The 24,252-nt window shown below is 36.8% G+C and overlaps 2 protein-coding genes and 1 pseudogene across 2 annotated transcripts; all 3 read left to right on the top strand.

Annotated features, from left to right (window-relative positions):
- On the top strand, nt 1-5,891 carry LOC120217872 (ER membrane protein complex subunit 10-like). Its single transcript, XM_039214898.1, has 8 exons — nt 1-397; nt 1,713-1,775; nt 1,872-1,967; nt 2,548-2,595; nt 3,864-3,935; nt 5,015-5,073; nt 5,389-5,479; nt 5,569-5,891. Exons 1-8 carry the CDS (start codon nt 92-94, stop codon nt 5,725-5,727), a joined length of 894 nt encoding a protein of 297 aa, XP_039070829.1. The 5' UTR covers nt 1-91; the 3' UTR covers nt 5,728-5,891.
- Nucleotides 5,892-7,310: 1,419 nt separating this feature from the next.
- Nucleotides 7,311-22,411, top strand: LOC120217871 (pyrophosphate-energized membrane proton pump 2-like). Its single transcript, XM_039214897.1, has 10 exons — nt 7,311-7,418; nt 8,729-8,790; nt 8,878-9,104; nt 10,033-10,236; nt 11,254-11,403; nt 11,488-11,635; nt 11,713-11,845; nt 20,699-20,866; nt 21,570-21,690; nt 22,285-22,411. Exons 4-8 carry the CDS (start codon nt 10,228-10,230, stop codon nt 20,811-20,813), a joined length of 555 nt encoding a protein of 184 aa, XP_039070828.1. The 5' UTR covers nt 7,311-7,418; nt 8,729-8,790; nt 8,878-9,104; nt 10,033-10,227; the 3' UTR covers nt 20,814-20,866; nt 21,570-21,690; nt 22,285-22,411.
- A 201-nt stretch (nt 22,412-22,612) lies between these two features.
- LOC120217964 lies at nt 22,613-24,201 on the top strand (annotated as a pseudogene).
- Nucleotides 24,202-24,252: the final 51 nt, after the last annotated feature.

Genomic DNA, 24,252 nt, shown 5'->3' with positions numbered 1-24,252 from the left:
CACGCAACCTGAAACCAAACGATTGTTGCTCTTTCTTATTTTTCTCAACTACTGGAGGCAGAGTGCTGAGCAGACAAAGCAGAGGGCAACCATGAAATCGGTCAAAATCATTGTACCATTCCTCCTCACATTCTCACTCTTGTCCTTCTCTTCCTGCGGCTTCCAATCCGATGAGCTCCTCGTTGACGACGAAGAGTTCGGTCTCGAGGGCTCTCCCCGGCATCGCTCCCCTGAAACCGTCCTCACTCGATCTCCACCCGTAACCCGAAAGAGGCATTCGGATCTAGACTCTGATTCTAAGATCCAGTTCTCTCTGGACCACGCTTTCGGCGATTCCGATTTCTCTCCCGCCGGCACTTTCTCCGCCCGCCTCAAAACTTGGAGCCATGGCGGCCAGGTTTTTCAACCCTTTATTTTTATAGCAATTTTCTCTCTTTGTTCACTGTTTTTAATCTTCTTATGCATATTAGACTTGGCCTTCGTTTTTTTTTCTTCTGAAAGTTAAATCATAACGGAGTAAATATGGACAAATGACCATGATAGGAATTCAACCATAAAGCATCTTTAATTAAAGTAAAATGATTCATAATGTTCCTGAAATAATATTACATTGTTAAATCTTTAGTTAGTCAATAATACTTTTTAATTTTACGGCCAAGATCAGTTCTTCACATTTTGCTTTAGGGAATTAGAAGACAACAAGCAAAAATATGGCCATTTTGTTAACGGAATAGGAAAATAGAGTCAACTTGTGAGATGAACGCTGCCCTGCTATGCTACCTTTGGCATTTTATGTCGACCTAATTTTATCACTTTACTCAATTTCCTTGAATTTGACGTTGTAATTTAATCTTGAATCAAATTTGGACAAAACTTAGCAGAATGATGCATGTTGAACATATCTCAAGTGTTATTTTCTTTATGAATTGGCAATATAAATGAAAAAATTTAAGAGAACATGTGTCAACAATTGTCATGTTTGTTTTTGTTCAATGTGAAATTTCATGTCATATTTAAGATGTGAAATTTTTGCGTCCCCATAACATATTTTAATACGGACACAGCATATTCCACGGGTAATTCCTTCATTATTTTTTCCCCAAAATTCAACCAAATAAAAGCATGATGGTAAAGTTAATGTAATTGATGCAGTTGGGAAATATCAACTTTTAGCCTTAGAAATTTGGCACATTTGGTATGTATCCTTGTTAAAAAGGCCCCTGAGATCATTGAAAATAAGTAGCTAAGTGATTCAACTAGTACTTCGTTTTGTACTAAATCTTAAAGGATATCGGATTGTTGTTGTAAATATGATGAGGATTAGAGAGGAGCATAATGAAGCTTAAGGTCTTTACTTTTGATTTCTTTTTAGCAGCTTGGCTATGTAAAACCTGCTACTCTGAAGGCCATCAAATTTGAGAAAATCCATTATGTAAATCATGAGATTAGTATTGCTAATAAGAGGCTTAGGTAAGTGGTGTCATCTTCTGTTGGCAATACCAAACAAATTTATAATCTGTTGTGGAGAATAATAAAATAATTCGTTCATTGCTCCTTTGTCCCTCCATTTTCAGTAACCAGTGAAGCAAATGATAGTTAACTGAAAGTTTGAACTGACTTGAGTACCTACCTATAACCTTGAAGTGACTCATTTCTCTATTTTCGTTTGGAAGAGCTCTAGTAGATTTTAATTTGACTAGTTTTATTGGCAGAGTCTTACAAAGCTACGATTTTCAAGGAACAGTTTCACTGATGAGGATAAGGAGAAGTTCAAAGTAATCATACATTATCTAACTTTTAATTTACTTGCTCTGTTTTTGAGTGAGTGACCATTTTATGATGCTTTGGGTTTTAATCATCTATTCTTACAGAACCTGCTCAAAAGTGATGACTTCTATAGGATAAGACTCCCGTCTAATGTTTTGAGTCCACCTGGGAGGGATTTTGTTATTTCATCAGTGAAAGCAGTAAGTTATACTCTTTGATTTAGCTTGATTATTGGGATATCTAATATTATTGTTTAATGTGTTTCGTATCGGGATTATTGGTGCTTTGTGTGTGGCTGGGTGGGGGGGGTAAAATCATCTCGAAGAAACTTCCAAGGCTTAACTCTGCATAGATATGCAGTTCTTTGTTTATACAGGCAGGGTTTGACTCCTTCTCTTAAGCTGAAATCTCTAATAGTAGGCTGTGAATTAAGCTTTTGATCAATAGATGTTGAATCTGACCACCTTTTTTTCAAATGCTTGTCGTCAGAACTCACATAGAATAGTTATAATACGTGTTTCTTTTTTCTCCATTTTTCTTTCCATTGTCTTCTTTAAAGCTATTTTTGTTACACCTTATTTGCCTGAAAAGTACTCGACAATTTGTGAAGTATGCTGATAAAGAATGAATTTGGAATTTTGTTCACTTTGGAGCTTAATTGTCATATGGTCATAATGTGGCACTTTTATCATATTCAATTAGACGCCAGGTTTTTTTATGACTGCTGTTTATTTCTTTTCTTTGTAGTTTATATAGTTCTCACTATTTGTTTAACTGCAGCGATGTCTTCCTAGAGAAGGTTTGGATGAGCATTTTGTAATACACATGGTAATACACTATTCTCTTCACTCTCCCCTTTGAATGTCTGCATGCATGCATCGCTCGTGTGCAATAACTTTTGCTGGGTATTCAATGACTAACAAAAAGTAACAACCTTTGTAGTCTTTCAAAGCCCCATGTAGATGAATACGCTGTAACCTTGTGCTCAGTTGTCAAAAATTTACTTCATAAATAAAGCCCTAATAGTTCTATTTTTTCAAATTCTATGTGTAATTTTTGTAACTGGAATTATATGCAGATGTACATAGGTCTCATTGGTATATTGGTGACGCCATTGCTGAATCTTAGTTACTTAAGTTCTCTCTGTGAACTCTGTTCTTGCTGTAACCCGATTAGTACTAATATATGCATGTTACTGAGAAAACAGAATGCAAATACCTAGATTTAGCTTCTTAGAATTTTCCATGGTCGAGAGATTTGAGATTGGTCAAGTAACCCTTTGTAATTTTGGTATTCATCTGCAATTAAGAAACCAAATTCAAAGCAGTCTTAATTGGTTTCAATTGTCATCAATTTTTTGACTGTTTTCTAAGTGTAAGATGCTATAAATGGCAAAAAGGGCAGAGTAGATGAGGAGCCCTCACTGGGTGCTAGTTATTATTGATCTTATCATTATAATTTTAATCATTTCAGCGTTTAGCACCATGTTTGTGGCATGTGCTTTCTCAGTATGCATTAATTTGCATAGTCCATCTGACACTTTGCCCTACCTTTTTGTTCTTTTAATGACAATTTATTGACATATAGTTTTGGTTTTTGTATGAACTTCCTTGCAGAGTTTGGTGCATATATATGCCTACGGGACATACTAGTTTGTGTGGCATATTTACTTTCTATGTCAATAGTTTTTGATAACATATGATTGAAACAAAATTATGGTAAACATGCTGTCAGTTTTAGAAGTGAACTTCTGATATTAGAAATTTCCCTTTGGACCCTTCGTTAATTGTGCTTTGTTTTTATGGCGTTTGCTGCTTCTACGTGCATATTATCTATACAAGACGTAAACAAAACTTACAGGCAACATAAAGTAAATTTTATGAGAACATTTAAACCATGACAACCTGCTGTCTCATTTTATTTGTCCTTTAATTTTATGGTTATACTCATGCACATTCGTTGATCATATTTTCTACTTGGAATGTTTGGATGATATGTAAATTACTAGTTCTGGGATGAATTTCTTGATTACTGTGGATCTAACTGTGCAGCCATTGTTAATAGTTTTCCTTTCTTTTTAATATTTTTGTATGCAGGAGGGTGTAAATGTTTTGGCCGTCAATTACGGCTCTCCTGGGTCTTGCCCTTATCCTCGGAATTTGAAATTTGTAAGTCAGGGTTAAACTCTTAGTTTTACATACCGTCCCCCTAACAGAGCATAGTGTAGAAAGTATAGCCTCTTCCCTATAATTGTTTGACATTTGTTGTTAGGGGAATGCTAGTGGCACTTGCATCGCCCAATGCTTTTCAAGACTTAAAATGCTTAAAAATGAGAAGCATGGAACTAAAGCTTAAAAAGCCAGGATTAAACCACATCCTTCAAGTGCTCTATTTTGCAATCATCTCTCTTCATTGCTACAGTCAAGAAAATTTCAAGCTTTACCCAAAAAAAAAACATAAAAATTGTTTATCCCCGTTTCTCTCAATTTTTTCTTCACAATTGGTGAAAGCCCTTAATCTGGTTATTACTTATGTTCCATGGACTTGGGCTTGAGTGCTAGATATGAGTATGCGTCTGACATGGATATAATTGTATTTTATTGAGTATTCCCATATACTTGGAGGAATTTTGAAGGTCGTATCTGTGTGTCAAACACAAGTGTTGGAAACAGGGTACCTTGATAAAAATAAAGTGTCGAATCAACATAAGTAATAACTCCTTTTGTGTGATTGGTTCTCTTTGTTTTTGTGTTAGTTAACATAGGAAACAAGGTTTGAATCTTTATTTTACTTAGAAAAAAATTATATCGCTAAGCGAAAGTAAGTGGGGGAGAGAGATTAGTGGTGATAATACTGAAAGAAAAATTGATGGTATTGAGGAAGAAAAGTGAATGGTTAAAATGATGTACAAAGACAACAGAATCTAGTTAACTAATGGAGTTGATTTTATGAAGTTTCTTTTAGTTGCTATTTGAGATGACAACTTGTTTCCGTCATCAACATATTCCAATTTACCAAGGAGAGGTTTACATTTGGCACCTGTATGTATGCTGATCAACCATCTAAACTCGCAACTTGATGTGAACTGTAACTTCAGCATGTATGTTCGAGTTTCGTAGACTTGCATCAAGTTGTTTCATAAAATGGAAGGTCAATTTGAACATATTGATAAAAGGAGATTCTTTCTCTTAGCAATATTTGATTAATAATCCCCCTTTATTTGTATTTTGCAATCTTTATATTTCAGCCTGCAAAGTGGTCCTTCAATTCACATACAGTTTTAAAGAACAGTGAGCAGGCACCAAGGTATGCTGCACTCACTTTTCCTATCAAACAGAATTATTATTCCTTGAAAACAGGATATTTTATTTGCATCTCTCCATCTTGTTGGTTTTCTGCAGTGTTAAGACTTGGAGTCTAAGTGAGATCATTAGTCTATTTATGTTTCCTTAACATCAATTCCGTCGTTTTATACTATCAAAATTACTTGTTACTTTAAGTGTAATTTGAGGGAGAAAATAATACGTTACAAAGTTATCCTAAAGTAACATCTTTTGTGTTATTTATGGTGTAGCAATTTAAGTTGCCATGGCATTAACCATGTTTTAATCTATCACGTAGGGCTCCTGTATTTACTGAAGAAATTCTCGGTGGGGAGAATGCTGAAGGTGAAGTTGTGCAGCCACCTGAAAGGTCTTTTTGGGCTAAATATGTGAGTAGTCAAATTAATATAATCTAATTGTTTAGTTAGCCTACACCAAAATTTCTCAGTGTGATATGATTGAATTTGATGCATATCAGTGGATGTATTTGATCCCTCTGGGACTCATCGTCATGAATGCCGTAACTCAAGCAATGAATATGCCAGAGGAACAAGCTACCGGCCAGGTACCTGCTCAAGGACAGCCATCAGCTGGAGCAGTCCAGCGTGGGCCGAGTTCTGCTGCACGTAGAAGATGATCAGTAGGGTTGCCGCTATTTGTACCATTTTTAATAATAAAGGGAATGAAGTTGAGATTGGTCTCTTCTAAGGTTCTTCAACTGCATGAATTGAAGATAATTATGAATGTTGTATACTTAACCGAAGCCATTTAAGACGAAATTAGTGGCTCTGCTTTTTTTGGTTAACCTCCCACCAAGGAAAATGACAATTGAATCATGTTGGATGTTTTAGCTTTGCAATTTTTTTTCTGGGTGTTTGGCAGGTCAGAAAAACCATGTCATAATAGTTTCTGGGGATTTTGTATTATTAGCATTAGCACATAATTTGGGGTGGACCAAATTTAGTTGATCTTTCAAAAATATTTTTCAAGATCCGACCCATTTGACCCGCGACGTAAAATCATTCTACCTATATTTATGGGTTAATGAATAAATGTCACAATATTATGTGGATGTTGAAATTTATTATTATATTTATTTTGATTAATTTTTGTCATTATTGTTGGAAATCTAAGGTAAAAATATTTTTATGTTATTAAAATTTTATTTTAAGTGAATTTTGACACTTATTTTTCTAAAATATTTTCATATCCAACATTGGTTTTTGCATGATTTTAAGAAAAAAATTTAACCTTTAAAAACATTTCAAATATGTTATTTTAATATTCAATTAATTTACACAAATATTAGAACATGAGAAATTAAAGTGAAGTTTTAGGGGTAACAAGGTAAAATATGTATAATTTATAGGGGAAATTATGCTTGAAGCTCATTTTTTAACACCGGCTAAAAATAGGACAAGATAAAATTTTCACTTTTTTTAAAAAAATAGTAAAATACATCACAGGTTACTCAATTACATAGGTTTGGTAACAGTGGAACCATTTTCTCTTCCAAAGTTATAATTTCATCACTCAATTAAAATATCATTGAACGTTCAAATTTAAAAACATTTAATGTGTTTTGATATAATAATAGTTTTAGTCACTACAATTTTTGTATTCTATTAGTTTAGTCTTAACTCAAGAAATTCAATAAAATTAACCTTTCATATTTTTTTAAAATTACATCAATTTAGTTCTTTTTATGATATTGTCAAATCAAGCAAGGATGTCAAGTCAAAACATTAGCTGGATAATTGTATTCTGTCACGGTGAGAAAATAACATGAAAGTAATACAACGTTTATAAGAGAAGAATAAATAATTTATGAGATAAACAAAAATTAAATTGATTCTTTTTTAAATATGAAAGGTTAAATTTATTGAATTGTTTCAAAGGTTAAATTGATAGAATATATAAGTTTTAGGGACTAAATTATTATTTACTAGATCACACCATTATTCTATATAATATTTAATAGCCAAGGACATATTTATAATAAATTTTAATTAAATGACTAAATTGTAATATTTTAAAAAATGACCTATTTGTCATCAAATAATTATGAATGACCTTCGATGTATTTTACTGATGAAAAAAATAACATTAAGAGTCAAAACGAAAATCCGGTTATAGTTCAGGGTCAATTTACCTATTAATCCGAAAAAAATTACAGCGAAAATGAAAAACATAAATTTCTTCTTTCTCGGTGAAAAAATAATAACTCTGCAAATTTTCGGTTTTCGCAGAGATAGGGAGGGAGAGAGTTAACGTATTGTTACCCACGTAAGTGGCAATTACTTGGTTTGGCCGCGGCAATTGAACACGGTATGTGTAATCTTTTAATTTTCTTATAGATCTAATTGATTATTTTCGAGATCAAATCGCACAATTCTCTGGAGTTTCGGATTTGGATCTTATGTTCTTATGCTTCATAGGAGGTCCCTTCATTCCCGTCGTTCTGTTGATGAAATGTCGGGAATGGGAACTCTTTGGAGCCTAAGAAAATTGAAAACTTACTGGTCGGTTTACTCGGATCAACTTTCGGGGGTTTTTTTTTTGCTTTATTTTATTTCCATTGTTGCTAGCAGAACTATAGTCCGAAAGGTCCCGCAAAGGGGAAGAAAACAGAAGGAGCAAAATACATGATTTTTAAATGCTGAACTCAAATTATTGTAATTTGTGCGGAATGTATTTTAGTCTTATGGTAGGCCAAAACGGAACGATTTTTTTTTTTGAAAAAAGGTACTTGTATTGAAAACGGAACGAAATAATGTTTGGTTCTCGCAAATGGGTGGGTTGAAAACCATCTAATTCATTTTTTGCTAATTTATTAAATTCTAATGGCCTTTGCAACATCATGCACTTTTATCGAAGATCTCTTGTTAATGCAATCGGGGAAATGAGACAGATAATTGGAGATCAAAAATAATATTCCCTGGATCTAATCTTGTTAGATGTTTTATATTTAGGCTGAGTGAGGAAAAAATTTCCAATCTAATAATTAAGTGCTTGGGTTTTATTATCACCTTCATGGCCTAAGCCTAATTATTGCATTCAAAAAATTCCATTCTCTCCTCTTTTCCATCCCATCCTTGATACTTCCACCTAGCCGGACTTGAATTGTATTTTATGCTACGAGACACAGTAATTGAGACTTTTAAAGATATATTGTTTAGATGTTCATTTCGGTAAAACTAGTGAGAGTTTTCTTGTTTCTTAGATTTTTTATTCTATGCAATTGCTTTTGCCACCTTTTTCTGTGTTTGCATTTCTTTTTTTCTACTCAGACACAATCATATGCAGGGCTTTTGCTGCTAAATATTAAGTATAAGCAATGTGAGCTTAAATTGCACAATTACAATGTTAGATTTTCTTCTGATCAATGTATAGTATTTCCATGATCACATTTCTTGGCCAAGGGACTCAAAATATTCGATTTTTATAGTTGGCAATGCTGTGAATTAAGAACCCTTTTCCAATTATCTGCCCCAAACATCTTATTCACTAATGAGATACGGTTTTTCATCACCAAAGTGGTGGCTTGGGTTTAATTTACTTAAACCTTAAATCTTTGCAATTTTGTCTGTTTTAGTAAGTTTTAACCGATTAATATTTTATTTTTCCCTTTATTGCAGGAAATTAACTTGTGTCTAAAAATCCTTGAACCGGAATATTGAATTGGATCTAGAATTTATAGGTAAGGCAAGTGAGGCAAGAATAGAATCTATCGAACCTAAATCACAACAGTTGTTAATGAAGAAGCTGATTGTTTCGTATGTCTCAGGTAAAAGTATAGTATTTCACTGTACAAGTTAAAGCATTCAAAATTCAGCGACCAAGTTCAGGGGGTGATTTGCCCCAGACTAGGGAGTACCCTTTTCCAGCTGCCCGGGGGGTGAACTCTGCTAGTGCCATGATGAAGGGAGATGACGTCGAGACTGGTAATTTGGGGCCTTACCCAGATAGGCCAAGGACATTTCCAAACATGCGTAGTAAACCATATACCCCTTGGTAAGGATCTTATGTTTGTCTCAGTTCAGTGTGTGGTTTGTTAGATGTGGATGAGTGTGGATTGGAATTCTTGGCCATGATGTCTTGCTTCCTTCTCATTTTTCGTTTTTGATATTTTAGGAGTATTTTTTATTCTGCATTTGTTGTTGCCAATACCTGGTTAAACTATTTTGGAAACGAGGAATTATTTAATCTTTTATGATATCAAGTTTTTTATTGGACGGATCACTTTTTTCATTTTCAGTTTGTAGAGGCATTGGAATCGTTTAATAGTTCCATATATTAAGCATATTTTATCCATATACTATCAGTGAGCAGAGATATTTGAAACTGTACATTTCAGCAATTAGTTGAAGGCTTCCATGGTGAGAATGTTCATTCTAACATTTCTTCTCTAGCTCAATTGATATTTCAAATATTTGTTATGATGTCCGCAAAATAAATCCTGATTCTTTTTTGCCATACTGTTCCTTCTCAACTGCAAATAAGATCCTTGACTATTATCTTGTGGATATATATGGTCAACCTTCTATCAAAAAAAAATATATATGGTCAACCGGTTGCTGTTTTTGGTGTTATGGTGTTTATTACAGTTGTAGTGTTATTAAACATAAAATAGAAAAAAATATCCTCGCTTAGAATTTTTGGGGTGTAGCATATAAAAGGAAAAGAAATTTAGCATGGGCTTCACAGACTGCTGAATTGATGTGAATGGCAGTATGACTAGTATTGGCAGAGTTAAGCAAACAAGTTAATAAAAATTCACAGTTGAATATTTTAGTAAAAAAATAAGCAGTGATGCAGGATCCTTTTCCTTTTAATTTCTATGCTCTCGCCTAGCTAAGCATATATTTAATCTTTCTCTCCTCTTGCCATCTGGAACACTCTTTTCTTATGTGTTCTTTAGTTGACTAATTCATTTCTGCAGATTTTTCGAATTCTCAGGGGAATAAATGTTCGTGTTCTTGCCATACTTCTCCTTTTTGGCTTCGGATATGTCTTTTACATTGGGGCAAGTACTTCTCCAATCATTGTTTTTGTCTTCTCAGTTTGCATTGTCAGCTTCCTTTTGTCAATCTATCTCACAAAGTGGGTCCTTTCCAAGGATGAAGGGCCTCCAGAGATGGTTCAGGTAAATTTCTCTGGGTAAAAACTTAAAGTCAATCTCAAGCTTCTTTATGCTCCTGGAAAAATTGTATTAGATGCTTCTCTAGAATTTTTAAATTTAACGTTTATCCAAATTGAAAATGTCTTTTATATATTGAGTGTGTTTATTTTGCTATTGGTATTTAGAATACTTTATTCACAGCACCTATTAAATTTTTTACAATTTTATGCTTTAATTTACAACAATCATATCTGATGAGTGTTAGCGTTTGATCTAAGGTTTGATCAGAAATATTAACGACGGGGACAGTTGTTGAATGAAATTCTAAGGCGCTCTTTCCTCCTTCCAATGATTAAGGAGCTTTCTTCAAGCTCCATTAATTAAGAAAGAGGTTTTTAATGAGGCTTTCAATTCTTATAAAAAAAAATAGTGTCAAAATGGAAAGAAGACAAATAAGTTTATTTTATTAATATTCCTAATTAGAATGATATATTTAGCAAGTATCATGTTGCAATTAAAAGTACTTAATTCTAGTTTCCTTAATCATAAATTCTACAAGTTAATTTTAGTTTCTTAGTTTACTACAATAAAACCCTATGGAGATTATTTCAATCTATGGAGATTTGAAACCTCTTTCTAACAAGTCTAAGGTTAGGAGCTCCCTAACGAATTCCATATTTTATTAATCTAGGGTCTTCACAAGCTAGGAACCGAGACAAGGTTAAACTTTACCAATCGAAGTAGGTTTTCCCGTCAATTGTTGGATGACTCGATCCATAACCCGTGAACATAACAAAGTATACACAGAACTAGAAAAATGTATGCTTTCTTCATTATCTGCATATGGAGCAAGAATAAATTCTTAAGGCAAAGAACACCATACTTTCTTACTGCTTTGTATAATTACATATCCTAATAAAAGAGAGGTAGGCTCCCTATTGTTTATCATCTTCATGTTAACCTTTACAATGGAACTGAGAACTTATTGCTTTTGATCAATCTCCTGATAGACTTTTATTGAGCTTATCGTTTTATTTCTAGATATCAGAGGCTATACGTGATGGAGCAGAAGGATTCTTCAGGACACAGTATGATACTATCTCCAAGATGGCAGTGTTGCTAGCGCTAGTGATCCTTGGCATATTTGTTTCGAAATACAACTCCCCAACAAGAATCCTCAGGCTTAGGAAGGTTGTGAATCTTGTGATATATGAACATTATGTAAAATAGCATATTCTTTTTCTTTACCCTTGTGATAAATATGATTATTTGCAGGGTGACATCTGCATGTATCACTGTTGCTGCATTTCTTCTGGGGGCTCTATGTTCAGGTGTTGCTGGGTATGTTGGGATGTGGGTATCAGTTCGTGCAAATGTCCGAGTCTCCAGTGCTGCAAGACGGTCAGCAAGAGAAGCATTGCAGGTTGTATCCTTTTTAAATTTCAAAGTTTTTTATGAAAGCTTGCAGTTTTGACTGCTAAGTGCAATCATATCATGCAGATAGCTGTCCGTGCTGGTGGTTTTTCTGCCTTGGTGGTGGTTGGTATGGCTGTGATTGGTATAGCCATCCTTTATGCAGCATTTTATGTTTGGCTGGAAGTGGATTCACCTGGTTCAATGAAAGTCACAGATTGTATGTAATTAATTTCCTTATTCCTTTTATGTTTGAGGCCTTCTATTCCTATCAAAAAAAAATTAATGCACTTTGTGCAGATGGATATACTTATTACATTGTTCTTGCCTTTTCCTACATATGTTGGTATATTGAGAACATGTTGATATTTCTTGAATGTTCATCTTCTCTTTGCAAAATGTTGGTTGAGTGTATAAGCATGATTTTTTGTTTTTCCTCATTTTTGTGAAAGTGGATAGCAGTTAGTTCTCTTGGCTATCTAAGATTGGTCATTGTCTTACAAATTCATCAAGTGTGATCTTATTTTAAAGCAGCTATTACTGGCGTTTTATTTTTTGATAAGAAATAGGCCTCGTTAAAAACCCCCTTAACCGTTAAGCTACAAAGTATCTTAACGGGCACTGGAAGGAGGAAACGAGTGCCCAAAATTATTAAATCCACAAAGAGTACAACCTAGGTAAACATTCCCTAGATTACAACCTTACTCATAAACTCCTATCCCATGACAGGATAATAACACTCCCAACAAACACCAAAAAACAGAACACAAAACACAGCTAAACATTACCCAATTCCCGCCGTAGCTAAACTATCAGCTTCACAATTATTCTCTTCACAAACCTTAGTAACACATTGTAAACCAACACAGTCCTAGCTAATTCTTTTACCAGAATGCTAAAAACAGCAGAACAGCAGGACAACACTACAGCAGGACAACACTCTGGATTTTTAATCCAATTCACAGCAACCAAAGAATCGCTCTCCAAGATGAGACTCCCCTTGTCTTTCCACTTCGAATCCAAAACATTCAGTCCTGCTTGAATAGCTTTGAGTTCAGCCAGGACCAGGTCTAGACGTGACCGAGAAAGACCCCAGCTGCTTACCTTCTGAGTCCCTGATCAACCCACCAATACCACTGCACCTCCAATCACAGCCCACTGCCCCATCCACATTTACTTTAAACCAGCCCGAAGGGGGAGGAAACCAACCTATCAAAGGAGGAAATTTCTTCAACGAACCCTTGTGCAAATCTGCCAAATTAAGGTCACCTAAAAGAAGATCAAAAGCAACTGGAAACCCAAACTTCTTCGCCAAGAACCAAGCAGCCACCCTATATCTAACCAGAAAACACAAATAGGTAAGATCCAACCTTCCATTTCCAAAAACCAATTTATTCCTACATAACCAAACAGACCACATAACTGCTCCTGGAATAAATTTCCAAATCTCGGAATACGGAAAAAAAATCAAACCACACGGAAAAGAATTATTTGGGACTATTTGGCAAGGCAGTACATACATTCCACATCCTCAAGAACCGCACCCACACACCCCAAACTAATCTGCAAGAGAAGAATAAATGACAAACCGACTCCACATCCGACCCACACAACGGGCAAAGAGGATCATCAATTCCGCTAACACCTCGCCTAATCAAGGAAGACTTAACTGCCTTACAACGACCCACACATTTAGTTATATCTGTAAATGACGTTTACTACTTACAATGGATCTTTGACTGCCCATGATTTTTCTTATTAATTTTTTTTATAAGAATTTCAGGCCTCATTAAAAACCCCCTTCTTGATTAATTGATCTTTTAGGAAAGCTCCTTAATCATCGGAAGGTGGAAAATAGTGCCTTAGGATTTTATTCATCAAAGACAAAGTACATAAAATACACCATAAGACAAAATAACAAAACCTAAAAAATTACAGAACGTAGAAAGCAAAACCCAATGCGACCAGAACTCCCTTAAACAACACCAAAACTGACTCGGCCCCAACAACCTCAATAGACCACCAACCCTACTGCAAAACCTCTAAGGCAACCTTCATTCATCATCCAATCCCCTGTTTAGCTAAAGTATCAGCCTCACAATTGCAGCTCCTCGGGATATGTCTAATAATGATCTCCCTTTAGGGAAGCAATTTTCTGAACCAACGAACTAAAAAAAACTAGGAGATGATGTCGGCAGCAAAATCCAATCCACTACTGATTTACAATCACTCTCTATAATTAACCTTCCCTTCCTCGCCCAATCCGACGAGAGAAAAAAAGTCAATGCCTTTCTCAATGGCTTTCAGCTCAGCAAGTGGTGGAGGACCTGGTCCAACAGCGTGCGAGAAGGACCCAAGAATTTTACTTTCTGAATCTCTTAAAATGCCCCCCATTCCCCTAGCAGCCCGTCCCCACTGACTTCCCCATCAACGTTAACTTTGAAAAAATGAAGTGGAGGAGGAAGCCAGCCCTGGACCTTCATCCTTTTACGGTTCCTAGTATGGTGCTTGTCTGCAAGTGTAGGGTCCCCAACAAGGGAGTCTACCTGAATAAAGACGTCCGCCAGGAACCATTTAGCCAATCTAATCTACAAATGAAGAAAAGAGTATGGCTGTCCAGTTCCCAATCATCGAAAACCACCGAGTTTCTAGCCTTCCATAATGACCATAGAACTACACCCGGTATAAAGCTCCATATTAGAGAATTTGGCCTCATGTCCGACCAAGAGCACAGCAAAGAGACTGGGTCTTTAGGTAAGACTGACGAGACTTCCCATAACCTCCAAAAACTGCTCCATAGGTCCCATGCTACAAACACGATATGAACAAGTGTGAACTGTTTCTTCCTGTTGAGCACAAAAAGGACAAGAGACCTCCTCCAATGGAACACCTCTCCTTGTCAACTCCGTTCTAACTGCCAATCTTTGATGAGAGACCTGCCACAGAAAAGTTTCGACTCTTGGGGAGCCAAACCTGACCAAAAACGAACCTTTTCCACTTGAAACTACCCCTGATTTGTAGAAAGAGTCAACCTACATGCTTTAGCAGTGAACAATCCATCTCCTTTCCCGACCACGCCGAAAATCATCCACCGATTCAGACAGACCAACATTTTCCAATAATGACATCAATTGAATCCAGTAATCCAGCTCCCAATCACATAGATTCCTTCTCGTTTGAATATTCCAAATCCATCTATTGCTCAAGAAACTGCCAAACTCAAAAACTTTTCCCCACTTGTTATTGGAAAGAACATAGATCCTTGGAAATTGATTCTTTAAAGAATCCTCATATAGCCAAACATCATGCCAGAATACAATAGACTTGCCATTGCCTACTTGAATCTTCGAGTGAGATCGCAACCATGATCAATTGCATCCTCTGCCAAATAGTTTCTTGTAATACCCTTCCATATCTAAGAATCCGAAGGAGAGACTACCTTTTTGAGGTCTAAAGACAGATTACTCACATTATGTTTACTGCAAATCATGTTCTTCCAAAGAGTGTCATTTTCATTTGCGAACTTCCATACCCCATTTACCTAGCAACACTCTGTTAGCGAAATTCAATCCAAGATTCCCAAACCTCCCTCCTCGAAGGGTTGACAAACCCTTTTCCAATTCACCCAGTGAATTCGACTTTTTGAAGAACCTTCCCCCCACAAAAGTTGACCATAAGAGAATTTAACTTCCTATAAACCTTACTCGGGATTCTGAAAAGAGAGGTAGAAAATCGGCAAGGAGGACAGAACTGATTTTATCAACACCAATCTGCCCGCCATAGATAGTGTGGAAGCTTTCCATCCGGATAACTTTTTGATGAAACTCTGAAAGACTGGCTCCCAAACAGCCTCTGAATTTCTCTTTGCACCTAATGGTAAACCTAAATATATTGTGGGCAGAACACCTACTGCGCAACCAGCCTCCTTAGCCCATTCATTTAATACATCGTCATCCACATTAATTCCATACAAATTACTCTTCGACAAATTCAAACGGAGTCCAGTCATTAGGCTAAAAATCCTCAAGACTCTCTTATTGAGAATATAGGTAGGTGAATCTCGGCAAAAAAAATCAGGTCGTCAGCAAATTGTAAATGGGTTAAATTAAAGGAAACCGATCTTCCAAAAGCAAAACCCTGAAAAAGTCCCACATCCTGCTTTCACTAACATACGATTAACAGTTCCCCCACTAAATTAAACAAGAGAGGAGACAAACTGCATCCTTGTCTCAACCCTTTGCCCATCGAGAACTCCTTGTAGGAGAGCCATTCACTAACACCGAAATTGACGCCGTGGAGAGGCAACATTTTATCCAGGAAACCCATCTCTCCCAAAGCCCATGACTCTCAATAATCTAAAGATAATTGGCCATTCAACCGTGTCATACGCCCTCTGAAAGTCGGCTTTGAAAACTACCCCTTTTAGCCCTTGCTTCCTCCAATAATCTATGCCTTCGTTTGCAAGAAAAGCACAATCTAAAAGCTGTCTCCCCGGAATAAATGCAAATTGGTGAAGGGCTCACAATATCTTGAATCACTGAAACTAGTCCTTGCTAAAACTAGTCTCCTTGCTAAAACTTTGGAAATGATTTTATAGAGACTGCCAACGAGACTTAAGGTCTATAATCTTCAATTACTTCCGATTGTTTTTCTTTGGGATCAGAGAAATGAACGCATGATTGACCCCATGATCCCATTTTCTCCCACAATAAAAATCCTCCATAAACTTCATGAGTTGCCCCTTCATAGTTGGCCAGAATTCTTGAAAAAACCCATCGTAAACCCATCGAGACCTGATGCTTTAGAACTGTCCGAAGAGAAAATAGCCTCCCTTACTTCCTCTCTGAAAATAACCTCCAGGCTATTCCTTTGATCTCCTCTCAATTTAGCAAATTTTAAATTCAAGTTCTCCACCTCTAAAAATCTTTAGAGTTATAGGCTTTCTTAAGAACTGGGACATAATCTTTAATCAGCACTGGATCTATCATCACCTCCCCATCCACTTTCAATGTCGAAATGGTGTTGAATTTGTTTCTGTTAAACACATAGGTGGAAGAACCTCGTGTTTCTATCCCCATCATTTATCCATTTCGCCCTTGACATTTGAAACCAAATACTTTCTTCAATTCTATGCAATTTCCAGAGCTCTTTTCTGGATGACAGAAGTTGTTTCCAGTCAAAAGTAGAAGCCCACTGCCTTGCGCCTTAATTTCCAAATCATTTATTTTGCTCTCCAACCCTGTAATAGCTTCAGATATCCCCTGTTTATTTCTGAATGGCCATTCCTTGATACGTTCTTAGTTCCTTTTAATACACTGTAATTCCTCTTCCTCTATCTTCAACCCGATCTGACATTGCATTCTGAACCTATCTACAAAACCATCTTCCTCCATCATATAATTAAAGAACCGAAAAGGTTTAGGGCCCCATTTTTTCACATCTTCAACCAATAGTATCGGGTTGTGATCAGAGAGAGATCTAGGAAGCAATTTGAACAGACTTGGTGAGCAGCTTAAGAAGCTGCTACTCAATAAGAACCGATCAAGCCTTACCCAAGTAGTGCTTCTCTATTATTACCCCAAGTGAAAGTGCCACCTGCCAAAGGAAGATCTATTAAATTTGATTGTTGCAAGAAATTCCTTAGCAGACCCATTGAATGCCAATTTTGTGAGGCACCACTCTTCTCCTCTTGGTCGAGATAAGCATTAAAATCTCCCCTGATGCAAATTGGCAGATTAACAGAGTGAACATAACTCAACAGTTGCCTGAAAAACTCCTCCTTTCTTCCTCTACAGAAGGACATACACATTAATAAACACATTCTACTTTAGACACCTTGAACTTCCCTGTTAACACCTGAAATCTACTTTGATTATACACCTTGCTTACCTCATAAGCATTTTCATTCCACAAACACAACAATCCATCGGCTGACCCATCCGCTGGCTGGAAACTTTCTCCCATCAACAGCTTTCCTCCTAATTTCCTTCTAAGCCCCTTCTTGTTTTTACTCAGTTTTGTCTCCTGTAAAAGCAATATGACCGGTTTGTTCTTATTTACAAGTCTCGACACCCCTCTAATTTTTTCCTTTCTTCGTAAGCCCCTAACATTCCACGAAATAATATTACATTCCAACATATACATTTCAAGCCCAAACCTTCGAGGAAGCAAGTAACTAACTCACTTAGCAGCTTCATTTGCCACCCCTGCCCTTCCTCCATCTTCCTAATTTTATCAATAAAAGCCTCCCTCCCTTCCTTGAAAGAAATGCCTAAACTCTGACAGACTTCCCAAGTATTCAATGCTTCCTCAAGAACTTTAGAGAAGGAACAAGAGTAGACTGTAGATACATCTGCATTAGCCAGAGCTTCTGAGATTAAACCTCTTCTTTCTTCTGTATTTTCTCCGATTCCTAGAAGCAATAACCTGATCTGCCATCCCACTTACTGGAGAAATGCTGCTACTAATAGGGCCCATAGGCTTGTTATGACCATGGGCAGAAACGTAGTATCCTTATCCTGACCCCTAACCCCTGAAGCTGATGAAAATTGCTTAGAATTATGAAGTACCAGCCTGTTCTGACTGTGCTATGATATTTGCTGAACATAACCAAACTTGTCTTGTTTTTGACCTTCTGTAGACCCTCGCAAACGTCCGCAACCCCTCAATCCTTCAGAAGTCTTACTTATTGACAGGCCTTTAGATACCTGATATCCTAATCTCCATCTCCTACAATCTTCACCTTTGCATTTCTGTTGACCTTATTAGACTTACTTCCTTTGTCACCCATATCAAAAACCTCAACTTCCTGAATGCCTTCATTCTCTCCTCTACCATGATACTGTTCTCCTCATAGTTTCAGAATGTGTTTGGTCCTGTAAATGGCTTTCATTGTCCGCAGACATCGCTGGGCTAGTGAAAACACCCATACTGCTCAGGCCCAAACACCTCAGATCTACCCGTTTTATACTTAATCCCATAATCTTTGACAACTTTTTGTCCCGAGGAGCCACCTTCCACTCTGAACACCTTTTTCCTTCCAACAGCTGGAACACCCGACACTTTCTGCATACTTTTCGCCTCACCTAGTACTGTCCCCTCATCCCAATGGGTAGCCCCTGTAATATTATTGGCTTCCACGTTAAAATTCAAATTATCATCGTCATTGTGTCATCCCCATGAGAAGCACCTTTAGCCCGTGCTTCTTGTCTATTCTGAGCATCTGACATCTTCTGGAAATTCAAACTGCCCTTGCTGACCTCTCTCATCCCCTTTGCTCCCTTCCGATGAAGTCTTCTCTCCCTGGTCAACTCGTTCTTCCAGAGCCTTCTTCTACCTCCCCCTCATCAAGCTCAGGAAAGAACTCACACAGCCTTCCACTTTAATCTTAATAATAAAAGATCTACCATAAGTATTAATGATTTCCTGGGGCGGAATATCGAACGGGCTTTCCACTCTTAACAGCAAATGAGCCACCCTGCAGTCCACTCTTTGAGTCGTTTGATCTTGAATCTTCACTAACTTGCCCCATCTCGCAGCCAAACTAGAAAAGAATGAAACTGACCAGCAATTTAAAGGAACACCCATCAAGGATACTGCACAGAAAGGTAATGGAACGCCCTTCTCTCCATGACAGGCTCCTAGCCTTTCAAACCAGAAAGACAATGCCTCCCATTTGTCCTCCACCGCTGCGATTTTCTCCTCCACAGACTTAAATACAATCAGACATGCATTTCTCTCAAACCCACCTTATCACCTTGACATTAAAACCCTCAGTCCTTAAACCTCTTTGCACAAGCTCAACTTCGAAAATCTGCTTGTATATACCAGTTAGAGATGATCTTAACCAAGTCCTTTCTTCCATTGGAATATGAACTTCCAAGGCTTCTTAACCTCCCTCGTATCTCCACATCTATTCCTCTGCTGACCCTCAGTATTATCCCTTCCCACTACCGCATCCTTGTAAGATCTTCCATCATGATATTTACTTAGCAACTCCCCTCCTCGCCTCAACTTGGATTGTTGATCTCTTCCCTCAGCTCCACTTCTCTGGCAACTCCGCACCCCACTCCTTTAGCTCGCTCGCGGCCACGCGGATAACTTTCTTCTGGTATTTCGCAATCGACACCGATATCCTCCTTCCATCTACCACAACATTCCTATCCTTTGCATTGAACAGATCCTCCTTACAAGCAAAATGCACAAAAGCGAATGTATAATCCTTGTACTTGGTCTCCTATTAACGAACGGAATAAACACTTGATCACCTTGCCGAAATAGCTAAAACGTTCCCATAAAACGCTTCTATGCACTCTCCTACTAAGATTATCTATGAAAGCTACCCATGCTCCTTCTCCAGGCATGCTCCGCCTCTGTCAGAAGAACCCAAACCAAGCTCCACGATCGCTCTCTCACTAGTTTTCTCACTCATGTTTTTTTAAAGCAAAGCTTTTTCTGTTAATAACTTGATTTTTTTAATCCGAAAAGGAGGACAAGGAGCAATTATCACAGGTCAATAATGGAGCTTTTCACATTCCTCAACAAGAGCTGATAGTGCTAGCTTCTTTCCTTCATGTCTTACTAGTATATTTTTCTTATTAATGAAGAGAATACCAAATCTCTATTCTGGACTCACATTTTTGCTTTGAAAATAATTGTTATATAATGTCTTAATTCTTATGCATGATTTATTGGTGTTGGTAACATGGTTCTTTATTCTTGACATTTGTTGCATTTAGTGGGTGTTGGTAACATGGAATTCTTTATTCTTGATGTATTGTTGGTAACATCTAGTCTTTGCTTTCTGCAAATTCTGTATTTTTTATGACAGTTCTATTGGTTAACTGTCTTACATGAACAGTTGTTTCCACGTAGACAATTCAGGTGCTTGCTGGCTTGCATTGCCTAAGTGATCTCTATATGCATATACACTTGTATGCATGTGGTTTGTATGCAGACATGGATATATTTGGACTGTGGCTGTTGATTCTATGTTCACCTTAAACTAGCATTTCATGGGTTTTAGAATCAATAGTGCTGGCGATCCTTGATTGATGTTGTTTATTTCTTTCAGTGCCTTTCTTCTCGTGGGATATGGTTTTGGAGCTTCATTTGTTGCCCTGTTTGCTCAATTGGGTGGTGGAATATATACAAAAGCACTGATCGGGGCAGATCTTGTTGGAACGTAGAACAAGGAATACCTGAAGATGATCCTAGAAACCCGGCTGTAATTGCAGATCTGGTATTGGATTTCAACTTCATCAAGTTCCTTATTTGAATTGATGCTTAAGATATATAGTTAATCATTTTGAGTCAGAAATAACATGACTTTAGTCTCCTCAAATTATTGTTTAGTTTGAGTTGACAAAATGAGCATGTAGCTTGTGCATATGTCATAATTTCCTGTTCTATAATGAATTTTTACATTTATGACTGGACTGAAGGTTTATAGTTGTAGGAGTTGACCATATGGGTGTTCATTGAAATAAAATTTTGAAGCTATATTTTGAAAGCAATTGTGATTCTGTTAAATATTTAAAAGGATAGCAGAACTCTATGCAAGTTATAGGGGGATATGTTTGTACTTGATTTGCACATAATTATTAAAACCCTTCTCAGATTCAAATACACGTGTGTTGAGAGGAGCATAAATTTACATTTGATTTTGTTTCGAAATCTATCTTACTTTACCATAAAGAATTGAACCTTCTAGTTTTAGGGAAAACTGAAGTAATTATTTGAAAATTTTATTGGTTGAATGAAGGTCAATATTGGAAGGTGACTGAACATATCTATTGCGAACCAAAATTGGAAGAAGTGTGACCAAATTTACAACAATAATGATTCTGCTATATCTTTATTTCTTTATTTATATTTTTTATGTGTTTTCTCTAATTTATCTCGGCCATTATGTTGTGACTTGAATCTTTCTTTTTGTACTGAAGGTTGGGGACAATGTTGGTGATTGTGCTGCACGAGGTGCAGATCTTTTTGAAAGCATTGCAGCTGAGATAATTAGTGCCATGATACTTGGTGGAACAATGGCTCAGCGGTGTAAAATTGAAGGTGGGTTCAAGTTTCTTCTCATTTTTTATGGAGTTTTAACATATTTTTACTGTTGCATCTGTGAATGTCATGTCTTAACAATGCCAGTTGACAACTGCAAAAATAGAATATATATTTTTTAATAATTTACCATGAACCGAGATGAAAGCTAAAACTTCGTGACCAGTACAAGGAAATCAAAATCTGCGGTATGTTGATATAAAAGAAGCTTTCTTGTATCCTGATGTTTCAGTATGTAAGTAGTGTTATTCGGCTGTTACCTAATGTTCGAGAGAAACAAATTAGAATATATCTCTAACTGTAGTGTTCAGGAATCTCTAGTCTTGATTGCTAACTTTTTACACCATCTGTACTACAAACAGCAAAACTGTGCATCCGGTATGGTGTTATAACTAAGCTTGTTGGTTCTGAGAGTATGTCCATTGATTATAGTTATATTAAAGGTTCAGGCCTTCCAAAACATAACTAAGAGACGGCTTGAAAAACATTTCCTGTAAATTTGCTAGTTTGGTTATTTCAATTTACTTTCTTTGGCAATGACATATAATTATGTTGAGGATTTTTGGGGTTGCCCCTTCTTCGATATTAATGCAGACCCTTCTGGCTTCATCCTGTTTCCTCTTGTCGTGCACTCATTTGACCTGGTGGTATCATCGATTGGAATACTTTCAATTAGGGTTACACGTGACTCCGGTGTGAAGTTCCACTAGAGGATCCAATGGCAATCCTTCAGAAAGGATACTCTGTTACAATAGTTTTGGCTGTTCTGACATTTGCTGGGGTAATGTCATCTGCAATATTTTTTTTGTTTTCTCGTGTCAAATATTGAAATCTTGACATTTATATTGCTCTTTTTTGGTTGAAAGCTCATTTGGGACTTGTTCTTTTTCTGAAATTATTGCAGTCTACTCGTGGTTGCTTTTTACCGAACAAGCACCTTCTGCATGGTTGAACTTTTATTTATGTGGGCTAGTTGGTATTATTACAGCCTATGTTTTTGTCTGGATAACGAAATATTACACTGACTACAAGCATGAGCCTGTACGCACATTAGCTCTTTCTAGCTCTACGGGACATGGGACTAACATTATTGCCGGAGTCAGTTTGGGCCTGGAATCGACAGCACTTCCTGTTCTTGTGATAAGTATAGCTATTATTTCTGCTTTTTGGCTGGGTCAAACCTCAGGGCTTGTGGACGAAACAGGAAGTCCAACTGGTGGGTTGTTTGGAACAGCTGTAGCAACAATGGGAATGCTCAGCACCGCGGCCTATATTCTAACCATGGATATGTTTGGTCCGATAGCTGATAATGCTGGCGGAATTGTAGAGATGAGTCAGCAGGTACTATATGGTTGATTCTCTAGATTCTTCTGTTACCAATCTGTATATTGCAGTTTCTTCTTTTTGGATTGTTTGAATTAGCCGTTGATGCCTTGTACAGCCCGAGAGCGTGCGGGAGATCACTGATGTCTTGATGCTGTTGGGAACACTACAAAAGCTACCACCAAGGGTTTTGCCATTGGATCTGCAGCACTTGCTTCTTTTCTTCTGTTTAGTGCATATATGGATGAGGTTTCATCTTTTGCACATGAATCTTTTAAACAGGTCTGGTCTGTGTTTCTTCATTAACGAAGGCAGGTTTACCACTCATTTGCTACTTTTTTTCTACTTCTGAATAAAAGAAGCAATGATTGAATAATTTACTAAAAGAAAAATGCATGGTTTTACTTGTAAGCACAATAATTGTGTTCGAATTGGTGTTTCTGAGAAAGGGAAAATAATGGTGAAAAGATGTAAAAAGTGGCAATGAATGGAACCTCAGGTTAGTTAATCTGCAAAGTTTTCATTTTTTCTTTTCTAACATTTATATTTTGAATAAACTTTCAGGTTGATATCGCCATTCCTGAGGTTTTTGTTGGTGGATTGTTGGGCTTCATGCTTATTTTCTTATTTAGTGCATGGGCCTGTGCTGCAGTTGGCCGAACTGCACAGGAGGTTGTTAGGGAAGTAAGAAGACAATTTATTGAGAGGCCTGGTACATGGTGGGTTTATGATTTCAATTGTCTTTTACAGTGTACTTTAACATCTAGCTTTTTCTATTATATTTGAATCAAAAACGCACTATCCCAGAGAAATTGTTAAGTTATTCTTATCTGGATAAATGAATCATGAGAGAAGTGACAAGAAGAGCAAAAGATGCAGCTGCAATCTTTGTTCCATAGTTCACTTTTGAAGTCTCTTTCCAAAAGTATAAGATGTGAGGAGATCTATGATTTTCATTATCATTTTTCTGATCATTAAGTTCCGATGCAAACAAATGTGAAATAATTGAAATTGCATTAAATCATATTTATTATTATACTTGTGTCATCTATCTAGTGTGAACATTTATGCTTTTTTTTTTGTCGAATTTGCTGCAGGACTACAAGGAGAAACCAGATTATGGTCGCTGTTTGCTATTGTGGCATCTGCATCTTGAGGGAGATGATAAAACCGGGTGCTTTGGCAATAGTATCACAATTGTAGTTGGTACGTAATTGCTCTTTGCTGATTTTTTTTTTT

Source organism: Hibiscus syriacus, unplaced genomic scaffold (assembly GCF_006381635.1).
Source record: "Hibiscus syriacus cultivar Baekdansim isolate YM2019G1 unplaced genomic scaffold, ASM638163v2 tig00110194_pilon, whole genome shotgun sequence".
In the NCBI taxonomy this organism is placed as follows: Eukaryota; Viridiplantae; Streptophyta; class Magnoliopsida; order Malvales; family Malvaceae; genus Hibiscus; species Hibiscus syriacus.
This window is presented reverse-complemented; position numbering and strand designations above follow the sequence as displayed.

What these genes read in the sequence shown, in the direction of transcription:
- LOC120217872 (XM_039214898.1), top strand. Translation starts at nt 92, where the DNA reads ATGAAATCGGTCAAAATCATTGTACCATTCCTCCTCACATTCTCACTC. An exon ending in TTATTTCATCAGTGAAAGCA is followed by an intron (nt 1,968 to 2,547) that starts GTAAGTTATACT and finishes GTTTAACTGCAG; the next exon opens with CGATGTCTTCCTAGAGAAGG. An exon ending in ATCCTCGGAATTTGAAATTT is followed by an intron (nt 3,936 to 5,014) that starts GTAAGTCAGGGT and finishes TTTATATTTCAG; the next exon opens with CCTGCAAAGTGGTCCTTCAA.
- LOC120217871 (XM_039214897.1), top strand. An exon ending in GAATCCTCAGGCTTAGGAAG is followed by an intron (nt 11,404 to 11,487) that starts GTTGTGAATCTT and finishes GATTATTTGCAG; the next exon opens with GGTGACATCTGCATGTATCA. An exon ending in TTCAATGAAAGTCACAGATT is followed by an intron (nt 11,846 to 20,698) that starts GTATGTAATTAA and finishes TATTTCTTTCAG; the next exon opens with TGCCTTTCTTCTCGTGGGAT.